The sequence below is a fragment of the Cucumis sativus genome, chromosome 3 (genome assembly GCF_000004075.3).
Source record: "Cucumis sativus cultivar 9930 chromosome 3, Cucumber_9930_V3, whole genome shotgun sequence".
NCBI lineage: Eukaryota > Viridiplantae > Streptophyta > Magnoliopsida > Cucurbitales > Cucurbitaceae > Cucumis > Cucumis sativus.
The window spans coordinates 28,930,396-28,954,695 of NC_026657.2; the positions used below are offsets into that span (position 1 = coordinate 28,930,396).

At 31.8% G+C, this 24,300-nt stretch overlaps 4 protein-coding genes across 10 annotated transcripts; all 4 read left to right on the top strand.

Annotated features, from left to right (window-relative positions):
- Positions 1-1,407: 1,407 nt before the first annotated feature.
- CAX1 (vacuolar cation/proton exchanger 3) lies at positions 1,408-6,400 on the top strand. Its single transcript, XM_004137674.3, has 11 exons — positions 1,408-1,744; positions 1,953-2,020; positions 2,124-2,152; positions 3,722-3,918; positions 4,598-4,813; positions 4,889-5,017; positions 5,155-5,271; positions 5,556-5,609; positions 5,755-5,871; positions 5,974-6,055; positions 6,161-6,400. The coding sequence occupies exons 1-11, from the start codon at positions 1,487-1,489 to the stop codon at positions 6,214-6,216; spliced, it is 1,323 nt and encodes a 440-aa protein (XP_004137722.1). The 5' UTR covers positions 1,408-1,486; the 3' UTR covers positions 6,217-6,400.
- A 153-nt stretch (positions 6,401-6,553) lies between these two features.
- Positions 6,554-11,300, top strand: LOC101213421 (probable envelope ADP,ATP carrier protein, chloroplastic). Of its 4 annotated transcripts, none has more exons than XR_004215424.1 (11): positions 6,554-7,305; positions 7,545-7,601; positions 8,043-8,105; positions 8,327-8,383; positions 8,462-8,545; positions 8,836-8,904; positions 8,985-9,097; positions 9,178-9,347; positions 9,758-9,836; positions 10,144-10,346; positions 11,035-11,300. XR_004215424.1 is itself a non-coding variant. In XM_004137675.3 (10 exons), the coding sequence occupies exons 1-10, from the start codon at positions 6,943-6,945 to the stop codon at positions 10,256-10,258; spliced, it is 1,170 nt and encodes a 389-aa protein (XP_004137723.1). In that variant the 5' UTR covers positions 6,554-6,942; the 3' UTR covers positions 10,259-10,592. The 4 variants fall into 4 exon arrangements, 2 of the variants coding, with proteins under 2 accessions (XP_004137723.1, XP_011651862.1); XR_969073.2 differs by lacking the exon at positions 11,035-11,300 and adding an exon at positions 10,867-11,028; XM_004137675.3 differs by lacking the exon at positions 11,035-11,300 and having other exon boundaries at positions 10,144-10,592.
- Positions 11,301-14,993: 3,693 nt separating this feature from the next.
- LOC101207541 (E3 ubiquitin-protein ligase AIRP2) lies at positions 14,994-18,036 on the top strand. 2 transcript variants are annotated; one of them, XM_031882754.1, is made up of 8 exons: positions 14,994-15,073; positions 15,208-15,264; positions 15,358-15,495; positions 16,226-16,376; positions 16,548-16,614; positions 16,713-16,947; positions 17,068-17,571; positions 17,696-18,036. In XM_031882754.1, the coding sequence occupies exons 3-7, from the start codon at positions 15,431-15,433 to the stop codon at positions 17,276-17,278; spliced, it is 729 nt and encodes a 242-aa protein (XP_031738614.1). In that variant the 5' UTR covers positions 14,994-15,073; positions 15,208-15,264; positions 15,358-15,430; the 3' UTR covers positions 17,279-17,571; positions 17,696-18,036. The 2 variants fall into 2 exon arrangements, with proteins under 2 accessions (XP_031738614.1, XP_011651863.1); XM_011653561.2 differs by having other exon boundaries at positions 15,035-15,264.
- A 2,566-nt stretch (positions 18,037-20,602) lies between these two features.
- LOC101213655 (mitochondrial inner membrane protease subunit 2) lies at positions 20,603-23,380 on the top strand. Of its 3 annotated transcripts, none has more exons than XM_031882755.1 (5): positions 20,603-20,837; positions 20,973-21,223; positions 21,297-21,369; positions 22,302-22,467; positions 22,954-23,380. In XM_031882755.1, the coding sequence occupies exons 2-5, from the start codon at positions 21,058-21,060 to the stop codon at positions 23,101-23,103; spliced, it is 555 nt and encodes a 184-aa protein (XP_031738615.1). In that variant the 5' UTR covers positions 20,603-20,837; positions 20,973-21,057; the 3' UTR covers positions 23,104-23,380. The 3 variants fall into 3 exon arrangements, with proteins under 3 accessions (XP_031738615.1, XP_011651864.1, XP_004137724.1); XM_011653562.2 differs by having other exon boundaries at positions 20,988-21,223; XM_004137676.3 differs by having other exon boundaries at positions 20,605-20,837; positions 21,005-21,223.
- Positions 23,381-24,300: the final 920 nt, after the last annotated feature.

Genomic DNA, 24,300 nt, shown 5'->3' on the forward strand with positions numbered 1-24,300 from the left:
CAATCAATCCTAAAACTCTATTTCTACCCCATTTTTGGCCTATTTTTGTCAATTCCCCAAGGTGAATTTTCTTTTCTTTTGACAGAAAGTGCTGTGACAAATGTGATACAACAAAACATCAATCATCCTCTTCAAATACTATAGAAAACTCACGCTAATCAAATTATTATGTATTGATGGAATGAAATAAATAATTCTATTGTCTATTAATTCAAGACTACAGAAGTCGATAATCCAAAATTAATCTTCGGTTTTAAATTTATATATAAAATCAATCGTTTTATTTTATATTAAATAAGATCTCACTTCATGAAATAATATCATTTGTTGAAGCATTTCAACTATCTATAATGATATTGAAGACTGAAAAAGAGATTGTACACAAATTTTGAGTAATTACTTGCATTTTAACTTTTATTTTATAAAATAAAAATATCGTTTATTTTTTGTAACAATGTTTCAAAATCTTATCGAGAAGAAACTTCTAATAAAGTTCATAAACTTATTTTCTAAGAAACAAAAATCACGATGAAAAACTAAATGAAATTTCTTAAATTATATCTTAGCCCTTCTACTTTAAAAAAGAACGGTAAACATATTAAAAAATTCAAATATTAAAATTTGCAAAAGGCTGAACTCAATGTCAATGTGATATTGTAAGAGTAGGGATAGCCACTGTACTACAACTATAATTTGTTTAATGAAATATTGTAATATAATACTTTAAAATTAATATTAAAATACAAAAACTAATAACACGAAAAAAAGTATATGTCTACGTGGATCTGTGAGTGTGAATGAAGGAATGTGAAACTTTAAATCCTTAACAAAGGAAATATTGATCTATTCAGGTATCAACTCTCGTTTGAGTTATTTTAAAATTTAAATGTATAATAGAATATTAAAAAAATTATATTTAGTAAATTCATAAATTTTGAGAATGAAAACATTTTAAGAGTCGGATTCGTAATTATAGAAATATAAAAATAAATGGTTGGTAAAATGGGCTGTATAATAAGGACGTCCACTTTAATGCTGATGGGTCGGGTCATGGGCTAGTGGGCCACCCAAATATAGTGCCCCACTCAAAGCAGATGACTTTACTCTAAAATGCTCCTTTGGGTATGTTTCGTACCAATTCATCAAAGAAGACCAGAGTTAGTCATCTAAACCACTAATATTTGTTTAATTAAATGTTGTCATTAATTAGAAGCTATATTAGCAAAATATTGTATAAGTTTGAAATGTAAAATGACTTGCATGCGTTGAAAGGCTTGAAACTTCCCAAAAGCTTCCACGTTTCTACAAAGTATTATTATTATTATCATTATTTAATCTTATGAAGAAAAGAAATGAAAAAAGAAAAGTAAACGATTTCCATACTATATATAGAAATAAGTATTATTCTAACATTACATGTACTCAATTGGCATTTCCATTTCACGAAGTCTTGGCTGGGTTCGCATCTTACTGTGCGTGTAGCCACATGGATTTTGAACCAGGAACATCGATCTTGCAAAATGGAGCCGTCAAAAGTTCGCCCAGGCACGCTCGAACGGCTCACAACATGTCATCGTCATCGTTGCGAAAAAAGTCCGATTTAACCCTCGTCTCCAAGGTTCGTTTTGGTTCCCTCAGACTATTTCTTGTAAATCTTCAAGAAGTCATTTTGGGAACCAGAATTTGGATTCTTTTTCCGGCCGTGCCGTTGGCTGTTTTGGCTAACTCTTTCGGCTTTGCAAGAGTAAGTGCCACATCTCTAATAATCTATATTTCTTTGGATATATTTTCAATTTCTCTATAAAAAATTATTAATTTCCTAAACTTTGATCAAACAATTTAGTTAAAACTCAAATCATATAAAAAATTTTAAGTATGTAGTACGATAAATTTATTTGTAATATTAGTTAGAAAATGAAAAGCATTGGTTATCTGATTGCTTGAAATGACAGCCATGGGTTTTCGTTGTTAGCTTAATGGGTATTGCTCCACTTGCCGAACGCCTTAGCTTTCTGACCGAGTAAGCCTGAAAACGGCCTTTCGTTTTCCACTTCCCATTTTTCTATTTTAAATCTAAAATGTGAATCAATATTTCTAAATTAATTAATTTCATTATATTGCAGACAAATCTCATACTTCACAGGTCCTACAGGTAATTTTCTTCCCTTAAGCTAAGCACTAATACTTTATTTATATATATATATATATATTTAAAATCAATTTAGTACCTAAACTTTTATTTTCATCTATTTTAAGTTTACTTTGATTAGTATGGAAATTTTCAACCCTAAACTTTAAATTTAAGTTAGTATTGAAATTTCAACTTTAAACTCTTAAATACTAAATAAATTCAACTAATACTAAATTTAAATTAGTATTGAAATTTGTATCATAAACTTTAAATACTAATTAAATAGCATTACAAATTCAACCATTTACGTACCCTAGAAAGAGTTTTTTTTTGCTGAATTGTGAAAAATATATTATATACACAATAGGATACAATATTGATTGTTTTTTGAGAAAAAAAATATTACAGCAATTTTTTTTCTTTTAACTTACCACTATTATAATGTTATTTAATAATAGTTAAGATCTATTAATTTTATATATTTTAAATTAAAATTAATTGATTTATGTAAGTAAAAGATTAAAATCCATAAAATTAAAAATTTAAGATTTAAATTAAACTACACCAAACATTTATTTTCAATTTCTTTTTCTCTATTTTTCAAATATTTGAATGAATAAGATGATCATTTCTCGTGTCATCTTCACTTTAATTAAAAAAAAAAAAGTTCAATTAAGGTTACTTTTGTCATTTCAATCAAAACAGGATTGGAATGAATAATAGTGAGGTCTTTACATCCAAACTCTAAAAGCTACTTTGCTTATTTGTTTCTCTCCTAGTATATAATTAGCCTTTGTCAACTATATGATGTGTTATTTCGATTAACTCTAATTATTAAATTGAATTTTTTTTAAAAAAACTTTAACTATTAAATTTCATTTTCAATAATAAAACCAATAACCAAGTTGGCATTGGAAGACTACGTCATGAACACAACCAAACATACTCTATTAAAGTATAATTTAGAAGCCCTAAATAAACCACATCACATAATTGACTAGTCTATTTAGTTTACTTTTATCGTTTATCAATTATTTTAATTTTTTGGTCTTTGTTAAATATGATTGATTATTCTATTTAGTTTACTTTTATCGTTTATCAATTATTTTAATTTTCTCGTCTTTGTTGAATGATGTATTTAAATAATGCACCAACACATCAAATTAATTAATTTAGGTTTGTTTTATAACATGATCCATGATTTTTTTATTTTTTAAAATTCATGTATAAACACTAATTCAATTCCTAAATAAAAAAATTATTTCTGTTACTAGAATTTAAACTGAAATGTTTGTTTAGAAAAAAAAAAGTAAGGTTTTTTAATAAAGTTTTTTACTAAAATAATTAAATGGGTTATCACTATTAAAGTTTATTTTTAAAAATAAAATAATTATACGATGTAAACGTAAGTAAATCATTTTTTACGGCATGCAAAGTACTGAAATCGAAGTGCTACGTTGATTTTACTAAAAAATGGAAATTCAAATTTTGGATTGGGATTTTTGACTGATTTTCATTCTTGATTAAATATGGTTTTAATTAATTTAATTAGTTAGTTTGATTGAATTGTTAAATTCTCATATTAATTAGTTGGTGGGTTGCTAAATGCGACGTGTGGCAATGCGACGGAATTAATCGTAGCAATTTTCGCACTAAGAAAAGGAAATATTAAGTTGGTGAAGTATTCTCTGTTGGGATCTCTTCTTTCAAACCTTCTTCTTGTTCTTGGAACCTCACTCTTCTTTGGTGGCATTCTCAATATTAACAAACAACAGACCTTTGACTCCGTAAGTTCTTGTATATATTAATGACAATTATGAACATATGAACATACCAATTTTTTAAAATGATAAGTTGAGATTTAATTATAATTTAACTAATGCAGTTAGAATAAGTTATATCTAATCTCATGCTCTCCTTTCTTTATACATAAATTGTCACGAGACAGCTTTTAATTAAGTACGATAGGTATACATAATAGATTAGTACAATTTATATTATTGTCAATTTTTTTTTCTTAGGTATATATGTATGTCGTATCAATTATCATTTAATATTTAATAGTATATCACACTCGTTAAGAAGTATATACACCAATTAATCATTTTTATGAAGATGACTCAATCAATGTAAAGTAAAGTATGTATCAGTAATTGATGGGTAAAAAAGTTTAATTTCTTCCTTTAACAAAGTATATTGATAAATACTCCGCTATATATATTAACAAATTATTTTTTAAACAAACATTTTTATATTCTATCATGTTTGAAATGCAATTATCTGTTTTTGGATAGAACAATTGCATATATGGGCAGTCTACCATACATATGTTAGGTTTGATTGGTAGCAATGGTTATATTAAAAAGTGTAAAAAATATTATAACAAAATGTATTAATAATATATACATATGGAAAAATCTAGTATTAAATATAACATTTTAATATTATTATTGTTTACTATTACAGAGTCAAGCTGAGGTGAACTCGCACATGTTGATGTTGGCGCTTCAGTGCTACTTTCTACCCATGTTATTCCCTAACGTCGGAGGATCAGCTGACGAGGCAAGAGTTGGTGCGCTACGATTGTCTAGAGTTTGTAGTGTAGTAATGCTGGTTGCATATGTCGCTCACTTGATCTTTAATCTTTGGAGTAGTCATCGTCCATATTTTGAAGGAAACGAGGTGTGTTAATCAAAATGGACCGCAGTCGATTTGTTTATTTATTATTATTTTAAAATGGGTTTAATTAACTGACAGGAATTGGACGAGTACAATGACGTAGTAGAAGAAGGTCCGGTGATGGGAAAATGGAGCGCCATGGCTTGGTTGGTGGTTATTACCCTTCTCGTGGCTTTGTTATCTGAGTACGTGGTCGCCACAATTGAGGTATTTTTTACGATGATTTGTTTTTCAAAATTTTGAAGAAAATTTGTAATTTCCAATTTTTATTTATTTATAGAATATAAATTGAAATTAATAATTTTGAAAATATAATGAAGATGTGTTTGCTTACATGAATTTAGGATGCATCAGAAACTTGGGGTTTATCTGTTGCGTTCCTTAGCATAATCTTGCTATCATTAGTTGGAAATGCAGCTGAGCATGCAGGTGCTGTCATTTTTGCTTACAAGAACAAGTTGGTAAGCTCTTTATATCACTTTTTTTTTTTGTTACACAAATATTATGCTATTACTCAAAATTAATTATTTAAGATTGACATCTAATTTTGATTTTGTTTACATAATAGAGATTAAATCATTAATAAATTAATCAACAATAGATGCCAAAAGTGAGCACTAGACTGTTAATTAATATTTAACTTATATGTACTACACACTTCAAAGACACCTTTTTATGTAATTTCATGATCATCATTTATTCTTCTACTTTTTTATGCAAAGGGTTTTTCTCATTCTAAATGCAGGATATTACTTTAGGTGTTGCATTGGGATCTGCAAATCAAATAGGAATGTTTGTGGTAAGAAATTTAATTTAAGTTTGTTTTGGTAACATCATACATTACTATTTATAATAATTATATAAATACATATACATATATGGTCTTTAAATAATTTGATTTTTGTTGGGTGTTTTTTTAAACTTAATTTAATTAAAAATTTCAGGTTCCTTTGTGTGTAATTGTTGCTTGGATTATGGGAATAAATATGGATCTCAATTTTAATATTACCGAAACTGTCTCCCTTGCTCTCTCAATATTGGCTTCATCATCCATTTTACAGGTACATATCTTTCTACAATTATATATATATTAGGTTAATAGTTTCAATATCTTGCTATTAGTGAAAATGGTTGTTTATAATTTTGATTGGAAATATATATAGAATGGCAACTCTCACTACATGAAGGGATTGATTCTCCTCCTCTTCTACATTGTGATTGCAACATATTTCTTCCTAACTACTGGTACATCTTCTAGTCTCTCCATGTTGTTTGAACATTTTTTAATTTGCTTTAATTACTATTATTATACTTCTAATATTTTGTTACATGTGATATTTTATTTTGTAGATGATGTTACTATCAACAATTTAGGGCTGCCCACCGTCCAACTAAAGCAACAATAGCAAAATTTCACTTAAAATTTGTATAAATCGTAAAAGAAAATTATTTACAAAACATAGTAAAAAAAATTAATTAAATGAGTTATCGAATTTTTAATGAATTTTGCTATATTTTGTAAATAGTTTCAATACCATCAAATACAGTTATATTTGATTTTAAGATATTATATTCCAATCATCTTATATATTTACTATATATATTTACGTATTTATAAAATCTTCAACCAAATTATCCTTAAACACAAAAAAAAAAAAAGAAAAAAAAGGAAAATCCATCTTTAAACTCCCACATCTACCTTGAGTTTTTAATATTTGGGCTTTAAAATACGAGAAGTTGAACATACAATTCCAAAGTTGGAATTAAAATAAGAAATTATAAACTATAATATAAAAAAAAGTAAGTTTTGGAATCTTTACTTCTCCACACGGTTGAAAAGAAAAGAAAAAGAAATCAGAAATCTTGAATGGTGCTTACGTGATAAGTGCTTTCTTTAATCGGGCCGAGAGAAGCAAAACTGGGCCCAAGGCCCAACAAGCTCTCGCACGTATGATGTCACCGAAAATATCTGGCTGCCAAACGGGATCCACTTGTCAGCGGAAGATTACGGATTCAGATTTGTACGCTTCGTTCAGCGTGTTTGCTTCCGATCCCATTGCGTCGTTGGTTGGTAATTTATTTGGTGCCTTTCTCCCAACCTTAGCCATTCAGACTCACTTCCGTTCAGGACTATGCCGGAAGAAAAGAAGCCAGTAATTTTGTGGCGGTATATCGGAAAACTTGAAGCCTCTGCTCGTCGATCCTTCAGCACTACGGACGGTGAACCACTCTGGAAAAGCGATAAGCGATTTGGCGCCAGTGGTGGCAGTGGTAGTGATGGCGATGGCACTAGTTGTAAATTTGCCTGCATTACCGTTGTAGAAAAGAGAAACCGGAAGGAGTTCCTGCCGACGTCCGCTCAGTTGCTTAAGCATCCATCATCTATTCTTGCTTTGGTGCACAGAGAAGCAACGCTCTTCGCCGCTGGTGCTGTATCGGGGGCTGTCGCGAAGACTGCCACTGCTCCGCTCGAGCGAATCAAGCTTCTTATGCAGGTTATAGCCTCGTTAATTGCCTCCAGAGACTTCGTTTTGTTTTTGTCAATTGAAGTTGATTGTTAAAGCAAAGAAGCGTTTCCTTAGCTATGTTTTACGGCTACAATCTCCATTTTGTTGGAAGCGTTCAAACGCGGAAAGCTCTTTAGATAACCTAGATTATATGGCCACTGACATTTTAGTTTTCGGTGCTCATCTATTCATTTCATCTAAGTACTCTGAAATTCACCCGTCTGCAGACTCACGGAGCAAGAATTGCGGAAGAAGGAGCTAAGAAGTCTATTGGTTTTATTGAGGTATGATAAGAATGGAACCATACTTCAACATGATATTTTTTGTTCCGATGCCGCATCAATACGTGTAACCAAGTTGTTTTGGTATGTTTTTAGTATCTTTAATATCTTTTAACTACAGAGTTTGATGGCTATCATTGCTTAGGGATCCTAAAATTTATGTATGGTTTTAAGGCAAAATTGTGGCGAACATTTATATTCGAGATAGGACGGAAAAGGATGGTAGAGATGAATTTGGTTTTGAAAATTCAATATGGTGTGATGAGGAGAAGTAATGTAATGAGGATTTAGAAAAAGCCACTTACGAGGACGAAGATTTTATTGACAATGCTAATTAACTAATATGCTAACAAACTCTATGAGAATCTTATTGTTGTCTTGTATCAAATCTAAATCACTATGTTAATTGTGTTCAATGATGCCTTTTGCGTGGACTATTGACAGGCAATAAGAACCATAGTAAAGGTGGAAGGAGTTAAAGGACTTTGGAAAGGGAACTTTCCTCAGGTTGTTCCTTTCAATTAATTTTTCCCAGTTTGTTTGTTTATAGATGTACGTATGTTATTCTTCTTAGTGTTTCCAATGAGTTTTATCAGCTCTAAAACAAATTTTCCTTCTGGCAGTATTCTTGAGTCAAACATAATCTTGTCTTCTTGATAAATTGCTGACTTGCTAGTTTAGACTTGTGAAATGTAATACCTGGTTGTGGTTTCCTTTCAATGCTCCAGGTTATACGCATCATACCATATAGTGCTATCCAGCTCTTTGCGTATGAAAATTATAAGGTAAAGTCTGCATTTCAAGATGAATCTTAAATAAAATCAAACATAGTGATACTCAGTCATATATGCCTGAATTTGTAGAACCTTTTCAGGGGGGAAGATGGAGAACTTTCTTTGATTGGGAGACTCGCTGCTGGTGCTTGTGCTGGCATGACATCCACCTTCGTAAGCATGCCACATCTGATTTGTTAGTTATTTTTGTTTTCTACTTTTTAATTTTCAAGAGAGCAATTTATCTTTTTATGTTATAACGTTAGCCTAGTGAATTATTTAATTTTCATACGCTTCTTCAATTCAATTCTCTTCCTTGAAGATTTTCAGAATAAAAAATTGCTGCCTTTGAATAAAATTAAAAGTAAAAAAGAAGAAAAAGAAAGGATTCAGATTATGACTTTTCAATTTTGGTCTCCTGGCTGACTTATATTGTGTGTTAGTAATCACTTTTATCTTTATAGGTAACATATCCATTAGATGTTTTGAGGTTACGCATGGCAGTTGACCCTGGGTTTCGAACGGCATCTGAGGTTTGTTGACTTGTCCTAGCTATATTTGAAAAATATTCAATCGGTGATTCTTCAAATAACAAACAATTTTTTATTTCTAGATTGCCTTAAGTATGCTACGAGAGGAAGGCATTACATCTTACTACAGTGGTCTTGGACCATCCCTTTTTGGCATTGCCCCTTACATTGCCGTGAACTTTTGCATTTTTGACTTGTAGGCACCCATTGGTTCTTTCTTGTGGTATATTCAACGAAAATAAATATCTTGTTCCTTAACGATAATCTTGTGTGAAGGGTAAAAAAATCTTTGCCAGAGGAAGCTCGAAGGAGAACTGAAACGTCTGTATTCACAGCCTTGCTTTCGGCTTCCCTAGCCACAGTCATGTGCTATCCTTTGGACACTGTGAGAAGACAGATGCAAATGAAGGGTACACCTTACAAGACAGTGTTTGATGCTTTTGCAGGTAATTTGTATTCGTTGTTATTATTCTGAAGTAAATTTGTAACCTGTGAAGTGTGGTGATGATTATTATTCGAAGTGAAGTCTAGGGAGGTTTGGAGACTAAAACGTTCTGACATATGAAATTTACGAGTCTAACAAATGTCCATATATTTTTACTGTGAACCACTTTACCTATTTTCTATAGACGAAATCTAGATTTATTTTGTTACAATATGGGAGTAGAGATGAAATGCACATTGATTTTTTTACAGTACGGTGATTAAATCTAGTTTGAGGAATTTGACGTTTCTATTCCTTTATGTAATTGTAGTTTAATCCTACCAATAAAAAATCAAACAAAAGGAGGAGAAAAGGTTTGCCGATCTGTAGCTTTGGATTCATTTCCTTGATTTAATTGATGTTTTTATGCAGGTATATGGGCCAGTGATGGATTTATTGGATTCTATAGGGGTTTACTGCCCAACTTCTTGAAGAATTTACCAAGCAGCAGGTTTATTTCATAACCGAATCAACATTTTTTGAAAGAAACACCTGTGATTATTGATTAGAAAAGCCTACTTGGTTAGGTTCCCAAACCTTAAAATCTAACTCAATAAAAAGAACGTTATGACTTCAAATAACAAATTGATGGATAGAACACCAAAAACTCACCAAAACCCAAATTTAATATTGAAAATGAAGATAATACAATGAACCAATTGCATTTAGCCAACATTATTATTATCGACTCTTTCTTCATTGACATTGTTTCCACTCTTGTTCTTCTTAGGTAACCCCCTTACTTTCTTTTACTGCAGCATCAAGCTTACCACATATGACTTCGTCAAGCGTCTTATTGAGACCAGTGAAAATGAGTACCAGAGAATTACCGAGGAAAATCGTGAAAAATATAACAAAAAATTCACTGGCTAAATTTTTCCGAATTGGTTCTTCGCCATCTTTATCCATCGTGTTTTCATTGCGGTTCGATGAAGGCCAGAACTAGAAGGTTCAAAACTAGGTATGATTTTTTTGTATATCGCTAAAAGAGGATTGCATAATAGTAGAAATGTAAACTGACTTGGTGGACTCTAATTCTACCACCGACGTCGTGTAACACAATTGTGTCATAATTTAAATAGAGACATTGTATCATCTGTGTAATCGTTTTGGAACTGCATCTATGGCATTGCTATGTATATCCTTCGTGTTAGGTGATGCAAAAGATTGGTAAAAAAGTTCTTGAAAATTTGTTCTTTAATGTTTTGATAACGTTGCTAATTTTTAAGTCATCTTATAGTTGGTTGTTTATGAGGTTGAAATTTTGCCCTAGATACATATTCCTTCCCTCGAAAAACTATTTTGGTTATAGAAGCACTTGTTTATGTTATTTATAATACCTCACATAGAAAGTAGAGTCAAACTTTGCATGATATAACCGTTTGCTTTTGTGAAAATGTGTAAATGATAGATGTTGGGAACTTAAGATGTTCGACATCTTTGGATAACTATGTTTATTTTGTATAAACATTGTTTTTCAGGTATTTGGTTAACTCTAATTGGTTCGTAGGTTTTTTACTCTAATTGGGTAAAGCCATCAAGTTAATTCTCAATAAAGTTGTTGTCATCTTCATGTTTCATACTAAAGATCCCACAAACTGGTGCAAACACCACGAAAGGTAATTGAAGAATCCATCTTTATGTTATAGATGAAACGTCTGTACAAAGGGTAGCACATGACTACGGCTAGAGAAGCAGAAAGCAAGGCTGTGAATACAGACGTTTCAGTTCTACTTGGACCTTCCTCTTGCCAAGAACTCTTGTACCCTTGTACACACCAAATTATTGTTAAGGAACCAAATATTTATTTGAATATAACACAAAAAGAACCAATGGCAAAAGTTCTTTAATTTAAAACATGAAGTCGAATCCCACGCTTCCATCCAAAACTTGTATATATTTACTTTTCTTTCTAGGTTGTCTATAGTCTTCCATGTGTGGTATTTCCAATTTCATTTCTATAGTCAAACGTTCTTTTTCCTATACCCATATCCACAACAATTCACATCATACCTCAAATAAAAACTTAATTCAATAGGCAAGAAAGAGGTTTTATTTCGTTCGTTACGTTTCTTTTTCACTTCGTCTGTTTAGGCTATCTTCTTCTTGTTGCCTAAGTTTTCACTTTAGTTTGTCTTCCCCAGTGTCCTTTGCACTTAGTACAATACTCGTGGATTTTGACCTTCAAGTCTCATATGTTATCATTAAAAAAGAGTGTCTTTTTTATGTCTTTCTTCAGGCCAACGTTTTTTTCCATGTCCAAAGCAAATGTTCCTATTCCATAAATTAAAACTTAATCCAATAGGCTAATCTAACCTAATGACTTCACATATGATATTTTGATTCATTTGATATTCTTTTTATAGAAAAAAATGGCCCCATTCTTTCTATAATAGTTATAATTATTTTGAATATTTAATAAACATATTTTTGCAATCTTGGACAACGTCACAATGCCAAGTTTTCTCTTCTCTTTGGTTAGAGGAAAAGAAAGGCATTCCATAGGCCATATCTTATAGAGAGAGGCTATGAATGTCATTTTCACACTCCAAAAACTGACATTTTCAAAGCTAAAAACAGAGAAATTAAGTGAAAGGAGGCCCCATTTCCCAAAGCTATAGTCATTGGGAAATTACAAAACAATGCCTATTTTTCTTCACTGTGAATTTCGAGCCATTTGACTTTAGGTATGATGGTTGTCCTTGCTTTTGTACTTCTTTTGAAAATTGGTGATTGTTATTTGTCCACAATTTACGAATTTAATTAGTTGGGTTTGTGAAACACTGTCGTTTTGAAAGTAACTCTGGCACAATTGCGTGTAAGTATGTTAATTAAAGTATTCAAAAATTATTCAACTATAGTCCTAATGTTTGGAGATAGACATAATTGATACTTGAAAAATTTAGAGAAAACATCTTATTTTATTATACAAATGTTTTAATTTTTTAATTATTATCTTAGATCGTCTTTTAAGACAATTTTAACTTTCATATAATTGTTTCTAAAAATAAAGAATCTAAAACGTAACTTCCTTTAATTATTAACAATTAAATTTATTATATCACTGTAACTTCTTTAATTATTAATTTATATATATTTGAATTTATTAATGTAATATTTATTAACTTTGCAATATTTAGATAAATTTTAGAACTTATGTAGTAATAATATTTTTAATTGTTTTTTAGTATAATTATTTTCAAATTTAATGTTCAAGTAAAAAGTTTTTTTAAGCTATCATCAATTTCGGCATCCATTTTCAAATTTGATTTTTGTTCTTTCTTCTTCTTCTCTCTCTTTCCTGATTTTGAATTTGTTAGTGTTTCGTTCATTTGTTGAAACTTATATTATTTATTCTTTTCTTTCTAAATATATTTTTTTTTTCTAAAAAAACTGTTCTTTCTTCTTTCATTTCGTAGCATGAATTTCGGTAATGTTCAATATATCATACACGGATTATATATTTATTGTGTTCTTTTTTTTCTTCACACATATGGTACTGAATAATACATTTATGTTATGTATTATGTTTCATCAATACTAGTGCTTATATATTTTTTTAGCTCTGTAATCTTTTCTTATTGAATTTATATACCACTGCATACACATATTAATATTTTTTTAATTATTATATATATACTACTGCATAATACATATGATTTGTTATATATATACTACTTCATATATTTAGTAATATATAAATCATGTCAATAATACGTATTCAGTGACAAATATAAGTTCGTTGTTTTATTTCAGACATAAGTTCATTATTTCATCACATATTCTTTTCATGTTTGAATTTCAATACCTTCTTATATACTACTGAAAATTTTCGATAACACATAAATCTTAGTTAAAGTCCTAATAATGTATGATAAGATTTCAATACCTTTTTATATACTACCGCATATATTCAGTAATATATAAATTGTAGTTGAATTTCATTATATATCACTGCATACACATGTGAGGTTATATACATGCGTATATATACAATAACATGTATTTAGTGACATATATAGTTTTGTATCATTTTCTTTTAATTTTTTCTCTCTATTCTATCAGTATTTTCTTTTATTTCTACTTATATACTACTGTAGAATACGTTTATGTTATGTGTTTTGTTACAAATATACTACTGCATATATTCAATAATACATAAATTGAAGTTGTCATTTTTCCATCGAAGGTAAAATGTTTAGTGGGTCAATTAAAAAAGATTAGATTTTCTTTTAAAATAGAGTCTAAGAGATGCATTAAATGTCGTCGTTGTAGATATGTTGGCCATAACTAAACGAGATGCAAGTTTTCCTTGTCGAACAAACTAAGTTATTTTAGACTTTTAATTGAAATATTCATATTTTAGTTTTTAATTCAATTATTCTATTTTCGTATTTTTTTATAAATTTCCATCTACTATGTATATAATCACATATATATGTGGGTTGTGGTTGCTTGTCTATTGTTGTCTTTCTTTTTAATATACTACTTCTCTATTCCACTCTTGAATTCTTTGAGTACTATTATTCAAATTACACAAAATTATCACATTTAGAAACCTTGAAACTAAACTTAAACTTAAATCTAAGGATGGAAATGGTATTTTACCTAAAAAGTTATTAGTCCATTCAAATATAATTGAATATCTAAATCATTAATTACCATTTAAAGAAAAAACAAATAGTTCTAGTAGCCTCCAACAAACAAAATCATACAACCATAAAACAAAAATTTAAAACTTGAGATCTCATTTTTGTAATTGTTTAATGTTTGAAAATGAAAGTTCCTTCCTCTATAATTTTTCTCTAATTGAAGCTTGATTTTTTGAATAAATTGATTAAAGGAAAAAAAAAAAAAAGAACTTTAGGAAAAAAAAAACATATTTGTGGATTTATAATAATAAAACTAATTTTATCTCATAACCCTAACTCTTCCATAATCCCAATATTTCTTCATTACATTTGAATTTAAACAATTTTTAGATGTTTAATTCAATGGAAACGAAGCTTAATTGTAAAAACACAACAAACCAAATTAACAAATTCTCATATGAGATAAAGAAAAGAAAACAGAAATAGAGAAGTACTTTTGGTTTCTTTATCAGGAACGAATATCTTTTTATTGTCATTAAAATTTGTATTGTTTCGGGTGGGACCCGTTGTTTTCATCTCCAATAACGCCACGTCATGCTCGAATCTTCGCACGAAAAGATATAACAAATAAATAAATAAAATTGTAAAAAAGTTACTTAAGTGTGGGGTCCGCTTCATATACGGATGAGAATGAGTCGTGCATGCTTGCCGCGTTTCACTAAAGGTCGGCGCCAAATAAATCGAGACCGTACACGTGTGAAGAAATGACGATTTACACAAGCCTTTGGTTATTTATTATTATTATTTGTTTTGTTTATCGTCACGTTATACTAAAAGTGACGCGAATCGGCAACTGCTGCCCTAAGCAGGTGACACGTAAGCGGAATGAGAGCCCATAAGATTAAACGAAATCCAATGAGATTTCGAGGTTGAATGAGTGTGACGGTGGAGGGTATGAATAACTAAGGAATTGAGGGGCAAGTATGAGGGTATTTCAGTAAATTTAAGTATCTAGAACCTACCTGCTGCTTCTTCGTGAATATTAAAGCAACTGAGGTGGTTCTGTTACGTGTTGGCTAAGCGAGAGAAAAGCCAAGTGAGTCCCACTCCCTTTCTCTACGGCTGTTTTTCACTTCTCGAATTGCTAAATTCGCTTCGAAAAACCCTTTTTGCCGAAGAACTGCGAATAGAAAGGGGATTTCATAATTTCATGTTTTGGATTTCTTGTAGAGGTGAACCGTTGAAGTCGAACGAGGTGGAATGAATTCTCGCTTGTAGATTACGGAGGTATTTTTTATTTCGTTGTTTTTGAGTTGGTTTTTTGTGTTCTTGATGGTTTCTTCTGAATTGAATGGAAATTTTTCTATTGAATTGATTTAGATGAGGTAGGAGTTGCTGCTGCTGATACTGGAAGTGGTGGATGGGAGTTTTTTGGTGTGGAAATTAACTCAAAATGCGAAAATCTTTCAAGGACTCCCTTAAGGCTCTCGAGGCTGATATTCAGTTCGCCAATACCTTGTAATTTCTCCATATGCTGTTCAACTTTCTTATAATTTCATATCTACTCTGGTCTCTGGACTGTGTTTGAATTGCTATTGCAATGTCGGCGTTTCCATTGTCTGGAAATTATACGCTATGTTCGTTAAATTTTCATGATTCGAACTGAATCGAGTTTCAATATTTTGTTTCTTGTGATATATGCTTTCTCCATGCTTAGATTAGAATGGTATTCGTGCTGGTTTCGCTGCGCGTGGAGTTTGAAGTTCAGGGAAGTTTCTATGAAAGTGGTTTGATGGGTTATGATTTCTGAGAGAGCCGCGAGTTTTAGGTTTTGTATCACATCATCTGTACATTCTTGAACACTTAGTAGATTAGATATTTAGTCATCTCGATCTTATTTCTGGAATTGTTCTCCGCCTGCTCATAAATGTTATTTTCTGCTTAAGATTTATGAAAACGGTTTATTTAAGATTTGTCATCAACTTCTGTGTTTCTTATTTTCTAGATGTTAAGTGTGTTTGAATGTATATTTTCTTCCTTTTGTGTGGGTTATCTTGTATGCTTAGGTGGTTTGTGAACTGTCACATTCTCCAGCTAGTAGTGTTGTAAGATATCTCGGCTTCTCAGGATTGTATAACTACAGAATTTTACTGCAACAAATCATTTCTCTTGTTTTTAGTGTGCAATAGTTCCGGCGAGCCTTGTTTAATTTATAAGCATTGAAATATAATGCTTTAATACTGAACAGGGCTTCTGATTATCCGAAAGAATACGATGGAGCATGCCTGCAAATGAGATTATCCTATAGCCCGGCTGCGCAGTTTTTTCTCTTCTTCGTGCAATGGACTGATTGTCATCTTGCTGGTGCATTGGGCCTGCTCAGAATTTTAATATATAAGGTACTTCAGACTGCATGAAGAATGACATTTTGACTCCTACATTGCCCGAGTGTGGTGATTGAAGTGGATCAAACTGATCACGAAAGAACAAAAAATTGATGAAGTAGCTTATACTACTTGCCCCTACACATAATCTTGTCAATCCCATGAATGTGCTAAATTTGTTTTTAGGCATATGAAGACGGGAAGACTACCATGTCTATTCAAGAAAGAAAGGCTAGTCTCAAAGAGTTCTATGGTAAGTGGCTAATAAGATAAAGACTGCCCTCTCGTCAGCTTGAGGTGTATTAGCATTTGGAGTCTTGCTAATTCTATTTTTTAGTTCTGCAAATACAGGGGTGATATTTCCTTCGCTAGTGCAACTTCAAAAAGGAATTACTGACATAGAAGAAAGAAAACAGAGAGAAGTTTATGCTGCAAAATTCAAAAGAACAGATCGGTTGAACAAAGGAAAGATTTCTGAAATCGACTTGGAAAGAGAGGAAGAATGCGGTATTTGCATGGAGCTAAACAACAAGGTTGTCTTGCCTAATTGCAATCATTCAATGTGCATGAAGTGCTACAGGAGTTGGTAAGCTCTCTGCTGTTTTCATGTGCTATGGTTACTAACTAAGGGCTACTTTGTTCTTAGCAAAAAAGTGAACTGGATTATTTGCAGCTGATTTTTTGCAACTTATTATCTCTTTTTCAGGCGCACTCGATCGCAATCATGCCCCTTCTGCCGTGACAGTCTAAAAAGAGTCAACTCTGGAGATCTTTGGATATGTACCAGTAGTAGTGAAATTGTCGACTTATCCTTCATCTCTAGGGACAATCTGAAGAGGCTTTTCATGTTCATTAATAAGTTGCCTCTCATTGTTCCTGATCCAAAACTCATCTCTTATTATCTGAATCATTATTGAACACTCCAGGCTTGTCCCGGAAGTAATCTGTAAATAAAGACCCATTACCCTTGTTGTGCATAATTCTTATCAGCATAACGTGCACATCTAAAATTTCCACATGCACCCCTGTTGTGAAAGTCTGCTAAATTTTTTGTTATCTGAAGCCTGCTCCAAGTCTTCCATCATTACTATTTAGGCCGTCTTAACTCAACTTTATTCCTGGGCTCTTGTTATCCCGAAAACAGATTGAGGCTGTGGAATCACGCTTGACAAAACGATGAAGATGATGGCATGCGGTACTCAATCACCAGGTTCTTACTTTTTTCACATATTGTATTAATTTTCACCAACCCTTGACATAGATTTCCAAAATTTGTCATTTTTACTAATTTTGGCTTTAGCTAAAACTTTGAATCATATATCATTAAATGGCAGGAGTATTTCGAGCAACCACGTGTAGGAGAAATGCCAAATGGGGTTTACCCGAGTATAAAAAAGAAAATGGAAGTCGAGGGTGTCACGAGCATTTGTCCTCATCAAATCCAATTTTTCATACTAAAAATAGGGGTTTTCAAAATGATTCGACGAACTATAGTGATTGAGAATTTAGAGTTTGATTTTCTATTCTCACTTTCCTTCTTAGATCTGATGCATTTCAGATACTCCGCTGCAAGAAACTGTGCAGCAGACTATCGTGAGTTCTCGTTGGTTTCTTGGGATGATTCTTGCGTCATCGACTTTGCTTTTGTGTATGGGCATTCAATTTTATTTCCTCTTCTAACTAGGAAGATAGGATGCCAACAACTAACCATTTTATAAGACGACAAGATAAAAATATGGTACAGGATCATCTAAAAATAGAACGGAAGGGTAGTTGTGTTGCAACTTATAGAGTTGCTCAATAACAGAGTATGGGATTTGCGTAAAAGGAAATAGGCATCTTGTGTAGCTCTTATGGAATATAGATTTTGTTGTTCTTATGCTTGTGATTATTCTCGTCACATGTGGGTATCGCAGCATGAAACTATTCCGTGCTATTGTTATATAGCATGGAGTACTCTTAGAACTGTTAACACTCCCAAATAGTAAAAAGTTGATTGATCCTTTAGGTTTCACAATTGTGTAATTTGAGGTCTAATTTTTGGATTAGCTCACAATTGGAATGCAACCACGATATTTTCTGAGTACTGATAGACCCTCTCTCCAACGAGATGTACACACTTTCTTCGTCCAACAGCCAACTCTTTATGTAACACTTTCAGACTGTTGACGTTAAAACCACCTACCATCTATCGTTATGGCTGGGGCAGGTTCAAGTAAGTGGGCTGAATCAGCAAGTTTTTTTTACCATATTTCAGGGGAGTACTATAAATATTAGTATAAAATTGGACATCTGGAAGTATTATAAATATTAGAAGGATTGGAAATATTAATATAAAATATAAGCGTTCAATTGTTCAGTGTTATAAATATTAACACAAAATATAAGTGTTCATTCTTAATTAATAAGATTAGTGTTCATGTGTCAAGCAAATTTTCTTCATCTTACTTCATCTCTAAACTTCATCTTTAAGTAATGTTATTTGGTGGAACGACAATTTATATGTTATTTGGTGGAGCGACACAAATTTTCTTCATTTGTCAAGTTACCTATAAATAATGTTATTTGCATTTGTCTTGACACTCAAATTTGTGCTCAAATGACACAAATTTTCTTCATTTGTTATAGACAAATTTTCCTCATTTGTTATAGACAAATTTTCCTCATTTGTTATAGACAAATTTTCCTCATTTGTTATAGGTACAAATTTTCTTCATTTGTGCTCAAATGACACAAATTTTCTTCATTTGTCAAGTTACCTATTGTCTTATCTATAAATAATGTTATTTGGTAGAGTTTCAAGAAACACAAAACAATTAAATAAAGTGATATTTTAAAATAATTTTAAGATTTTTATAATTTGTTTATTTATTATTTTAATATTCGATTTCCATATTTGGTAATTGAGAGTGTGGCTGACATGATTGGAATTCAAATGCATTTTCACAGTCGCCACCACTCAAGCCATACAATGAGGTGTTTGGTTTGTAGAGAAATTTCAATGGCACTAGTGGTTGAAACCGGCTCTCTTATTCCTTAGAAAATCACAAAAAATATTTTACCTTTGTTAATTAATATAAATGGTAATAAAATTAAAAAATATTTATGATTTGTGTAAAAAAAATGTCTCGATGAATATTTTACTTTTAGATTTGTTCTTAAATATGGGATGATTTATTATTTTTCTTTCTTATTGTTTGATTTATTATTTCACCTTCGTCAAAGACAAGGTTACTAACGTTACTATCTTTTTCGTATTTAAAAATATCAACATTTTTCAAAAATCACGTAACATGATAATTATTAACACGATTATTTAAATTTGAAGTATTCTTTTTCATTGTTTTAAAACGAACTATATGATCACAGACAGAAGATCACCTCATACGACTAGTTGGGTTTGATATTAGTGAATCAAAGACAAAGTCAAAAGGGGGCTGAATAGCGACTTGACAACAAGAGGGGCCTAGTTGCGGCTCTCCCGTTATTCCTTATGAGGTCAGTTAATTCATACAATCAGTCGATGTTTCATGAGTCACTCCACAAAAGGTAACTTCAATCGTCCGCGCGAAGAGCATAGTCACTCGAGGTTGAGGAAGAAACTCTCCCAGCCGGGCCGGATTGACTGCGGAGTGGCGCAATCCAATTATAAGGGGTCCAGATGCGTCACAGGTTAATATGGATAGGACTGAGGACGGGGGATTTGAGAGGAGTCAAAACAAGGGCTCGAGCGGACTCAGTTGGGCTCATTCCCCTATTTATGGATGGAAGTGGTAAAGTCTTTGAGGGTTCGTGCGATTTTTTAGCTTCTATTTTGATGCCTCTCAACAGTGCTTCTTGAGGCTCCACTCTCCCCGTAAGGGGCCCCGTTAGCATGGGCGAAGATGGGGATAAGGAATAAGGATTGAAGCCCTCTTAGCTCTGCCAGGGACTGCTAGATTTCAGACTAGTCCTTCGCGGAGGGAAATACAAGAAAATGCTAGGTTTTGGGCCTATAAAGTAGCAAGAAATCATGAAAAATCAGACAAAATTAGACAATTATCGTTAAATATCAAGATTAACAAAAGTCACATTTAGAAGCAAAAACGCCGGGAAAACGCAATGAAAGAATCGTTAGATAGTTTAAATTTAAGTTCTTTTTTATTAAATATTACATTTTTTGTATAGAAAATATAAATATTGAAACATACTTTTTTTTATTTTATTCAAATATTGAAGTTCATCTCTAATAATTTCCAATAAAATTTCAATTTCCATTATTTTCGTTGGCCTGTGCTTGTTCGCGCCTTCGTTACTGGGTTAGGGTTTGGCACCAAGTTAGTGGAATGGTGATCTCAAGCGGATTTGCCCAATAATCTCTCCTCTTCAATTCCGCCATTGTCATATCAGTTTTCAATTGTTCCAACTCCTCAGGCATAATTTGGCTCCTCACCGGGAACTTGCGGTTCCTCTCTGTTGCGTACTATCAAATTCTAGGTAAGTTCGAATATGAAGTTTTTGTCAAATTTCTTATGATTAGAGTTCAATTTGTATGCTATTTGCTTTGATTCTGTTCTGGAAGATAAAAAATCCGAAATGTCTACTGAAAATTTTATATTTGCCAACTTCGAGTTTATTTCATTGTAGAATTTTCGATGATGCAGTTCCTGACTTCCCAGTTCACACTTGATATGCGTCCATTTGATATTCTTTGGTGATGGCAAACCGAAATTTAGTGTGGAACGTTGTGAAGAAATCTTTCACATTTGGAATTATAGGGGTTACGATTTCGGATCGTTATGCGAGTGTTGTTCCTATCCGTGGTGCTTCAATGTCTCCCACTTTTAATCCTATTGCGACTTCTCTGACAGGACCAATGACTGGTAATTTTCTAAACCTAGCATATTTATTATGGCGAGATGGTACGGTCTGATGCTCCGGAAATTTTGGTTTCAGGTGACTACGTGCTGGTTGAGAAATTTTGCCTTGAGAAATATAAATTTTCTCCCGGTGACGTTATTGTTTACCGGTAAGTTTTTTTCTATCGATGCTGATAGTCATCTGTATTGATTTGTTGTGGAGGTTTTTTTTTTCTGTAATGCGGTAATGGCTTGATTTAATTTCTCTTTTATGGGATGATGTAGTGCATTGTATATGGATAGTCTTGCTCGATTGGTCAAGGCTTGGAATCTTAAAACGTGCAGGCTAGATAATTCAAGATTTTGATCAGCTCTTCTTGATTTACTTTTCATCTGCAAGGCCATAAGATAATCATTGCCTACGATGTGAAGAAATCTCGAAATCTCGTTTGGACTCCAATTTTTAACTTATCAAAACCACTCATACAATGAATATAGATAAATAAAGAACTGAAAATCATGGTTAGATTAATTCCATGACGTGCAATATGTATAGATCAATTGTTTACTCTTAGGCATTCCCATTTTCATTATAAGGGTTGGATTTCGAGTATGGAGGTGCAGACATAGCAAGTTTCCTGAGTTTAAATAAAAGCTGGGGTCTTCTTGGTGACTTTTATCTAAAGTTTGGACGATGTTCCATTTCATGGAGGGTGGCTTAAAACTTGGAGCGTCCTCTTATGTTTCCTTGGTTTCCTTTTGTTCTTTGAATGTCATCCATGAAAGCTCTGTTTCTCATTTTTCTGAAAATTTATTTTAATTGATCCATCTCAAATCATACGTAAATTGCTTATATTTTTTTGAATTTGAAGCAAGGTTGAGGTAAAAAAATATTTTCGTTTCATGTAGGTCATGTGTTTAACTGGAGAAAGGCAGAACCTCATTTTGCATCCTCTTTTCTTATATGAAATATGGAAAATGTTTTTGTTCCACTCTTAGTGAACATGCTGTGATCGCACTTCCCAATTTATCACAAATTTACATTCAGAGACTTGCACAATTTGTATAAAATTTCCCTCCCAAAATTGTTGACCTATTGCAGCTCCCCTTGTAATTACAAGGAGAAACAAGTGAAAAGAATTATTGCCTTACCAGGAGATTGGGTTGGAACTCGTCAAACATATGATGTTGTTAAGGTTCCAGAAGGACACTGTTGGGTTGAAGGCGATAATCCAGAATGCAGCATGGATTCGAGATCTTTTGGCCCAGTAAGATACCATCTTCTCTAGTTAACAGTCTATTTCTTTTGGGTGTGATTTTAGTTTCGAGATGCAACCATAGTTTCTGTGGATGGGCAGCCTTAGTGGGTAATTATTCTTGCAACTATTTATGGAGATTTGAAAAACACAGTTGAAAATACCATCATGTTTTTTTTTAGTTTAAAACAAAGTTTTCATTGAGGGCTTATCTTGGTAGTCTTTCTCTTCAATATTTTGTTGGATCCCTCTTATGTTTTTGAGTCGGTGTTTGATGTCTTAAGGAGGATTAAGATACCGAAGTTACGTTTTTTTTTCTTGGTTAAGTTTTTTCTAATAGCTTAGGTTTGATTTTCAAATGAAGTATCATATAACGAACATACATGTATTAATTTACTTGTGCCCTTTGAAATACTTAACTGCAAGTATCTGATTTATGTGAGTGCAATTCTTGTTTTATGCTCTTTACACAACTATGCCCAACTAAATTGGTGGCAGATTCCAATGGGTTTGATTCAAGGAAGGGTGTCACACATCGTATGGCCACCTCAAAGAATTGGTGCTGTTGAGAAAAAATATCCTCAAGGAGAATCAAATCCTACCAATTCAACTAAAACTCAAGGTAGAGAGAGAAGTAGTTTTTCATGATCAACCTGACCCCCTTATTTGAGGCTTTTTTTTTGTAGTGATTTTTATCCAGTTACCATCTTTAATGTTGTTTTATAAACATATATTCACATACATTATTTACATTCTTTGGGTATTTTCAATATATAATACCCATCTTCTAGGATTGATTCAGGCCACTTTGGAAGACTTCTTATTGTTTATTTTTAGCAAATTTTTGTTCTTAAAAAATCTTCTATGGTCATTGGTAATTAATTTCAGAAATATGTATTAATAATGATCTTATGTTGTTCTGCTACGTGCTTCTTGTAGACTCCGTTTCCCCCATTGAACAATCTCATTTGAAGACAGAAGTTGTAGATTGGGTATTTAGTAAGATTTCATTTTTTTTCTTTTGGAAAATTTATTAGAGGCATGAGTTACGAAGAGCAAACGCTGGTTTTGTAGAAACATTCAAAATACAAAAGGGTATGGAACCAATCTTATCTAATGAACTCATTCATATATTAATGATGGTAATTATAACAATTTTTTAAAAAATAATTGTTAAAAAATTAATTAGATATAAGGTTGAAATGTTTTCATCCCAAACAATAAAACAGTGATCAAACCTAATTATGAAACATTTATTTGGGTTATTTATGTAAAATTTTGGTCTAATTATTTTATATATTGAAATAAGATTAATAGCTCAATCCCGTTTTATATTGCTTTTCACAAAGCAAGGTGTTGAAGAATAAATTACTTTGAAAAATAAATTTCAACAAAGCTAAACTTAATATATACAAATATATTTCCCAATAATGTAATAATTTATTATTGTTATTTCTAACAAATATTTAATTATTTATTTTCTACTCTCTTTTCCATACCAAAATATTATTATATTTCTCTCCTTCATTACAAATGTTTAATTGTTTATCTCATACCTCATTTTTCTACAACACTACTAACCTCATTCATGTCAATCGTGCAAAACTCACATGCTCACAAGCATGCCACTTTATTACTATTCATTACATACTAGTATGTCATATGTCCACGTCTCTCTGTTTATTGTCACCTCGTATTTTTTCTCTACACTTCGTACTATCCTATCATACATGCACTCACACACTAATGATATCAGAGTCATTTCTCATTTTATATATATTTACATATATATAAAATTATGTCATAAGTAAAAAGTTTATTTTTTAAGTTAATAATATATTTGGA

Excerpts from the sequence above, each read along its gene's own strand:
- CAX1 (XM_004137674.3), top strand. The coding sequence starts at position 1,487 with ATGGATTTTGAACCAGGAACATCGATCTTGCAAAATGGAGCCGTCAAA. Across the intron at positions 3,919-4,597 it reads AACAACAGACCTTTGACTCC|AGTCAAGCTGAGGTGAACTC; the intron begins GTAAGTTCTTGT and ends TTACTATTACAG. Across the intron at positions 5,272-5,555 it reads TTGCTTACAAGAACAAGTTG|GATATTACTTTAGGTGTTGC; the intron begins GTAAGCTCTTTA and ends TTCTAAATGCAG.
- LOC101213421 (XM_004137675.3), top strand. The coding sequence starts at position 6,943 with ATGCCGGAAGAAAAGAAGCCAGTAATTTTGTGGCGGTATATCGGAAAA. Across the intron at positions 7,306-7,544 it reads GAATCAAGCTTCTTATGCAG|ACTCACGGAGCAAGAATTGC; the intron begins GTTATAGCCTCG and ends ACCCGTCTGCAG. Across the intron at positions 8,384-8,461 it reads TTGCGTATGAAAATTATAAG|AACCTTTTCAGGGGGGAAGA; the intron begins GTAAAGTCTGCA and ends CTGAATTTGTAG.
- LOC101207541 (XM_031882754.1), top strand. The coding sequence starts at position 15,431 with ATGCGAAAATCTTTCAAGGACTCCCTTAAGGCTCTCGAGGCTGATATT. Across the intron at positions 15,496-16,225 it reads ATTCAGTTCGCCAATACCTT|GGCTTCTGATTATCCGAAAG; the intron begins GTAATTTCTCCA and ends AATACTGAACAG. Across the intron at positions 16,948-17,067 it reads ATGAAGTGCTACAGGAGTTG|GCGCACTCGATCGCAATCAT; the intron begins GTAAGCTCTCTG and ends TCTCTTTTTCAG.
- LOC101213655 (XM_031882755.1), top strand. The coding sequence starts at position 21,058 with ATGGCAAACCGAAATTTAGTGTGGAACGTTGTGAAGAAATCTTTCACA. Across the intron at positions 21,370-22,301 it reads GGTGACGTTATTGTTTACCG|CTCCCCTTGTAATTACAAGG; the intron begins GTAAGTTTTTTT and ends GACCTATTGCAG. Across the intron at positions 22,468-22,953 it reads ATTCGAGATCTTTTGGCCCA|ATTCCAATGGGTTTGATTCA; the intron begins GTAAGATACCAT and ends AATTGGTGGCAG.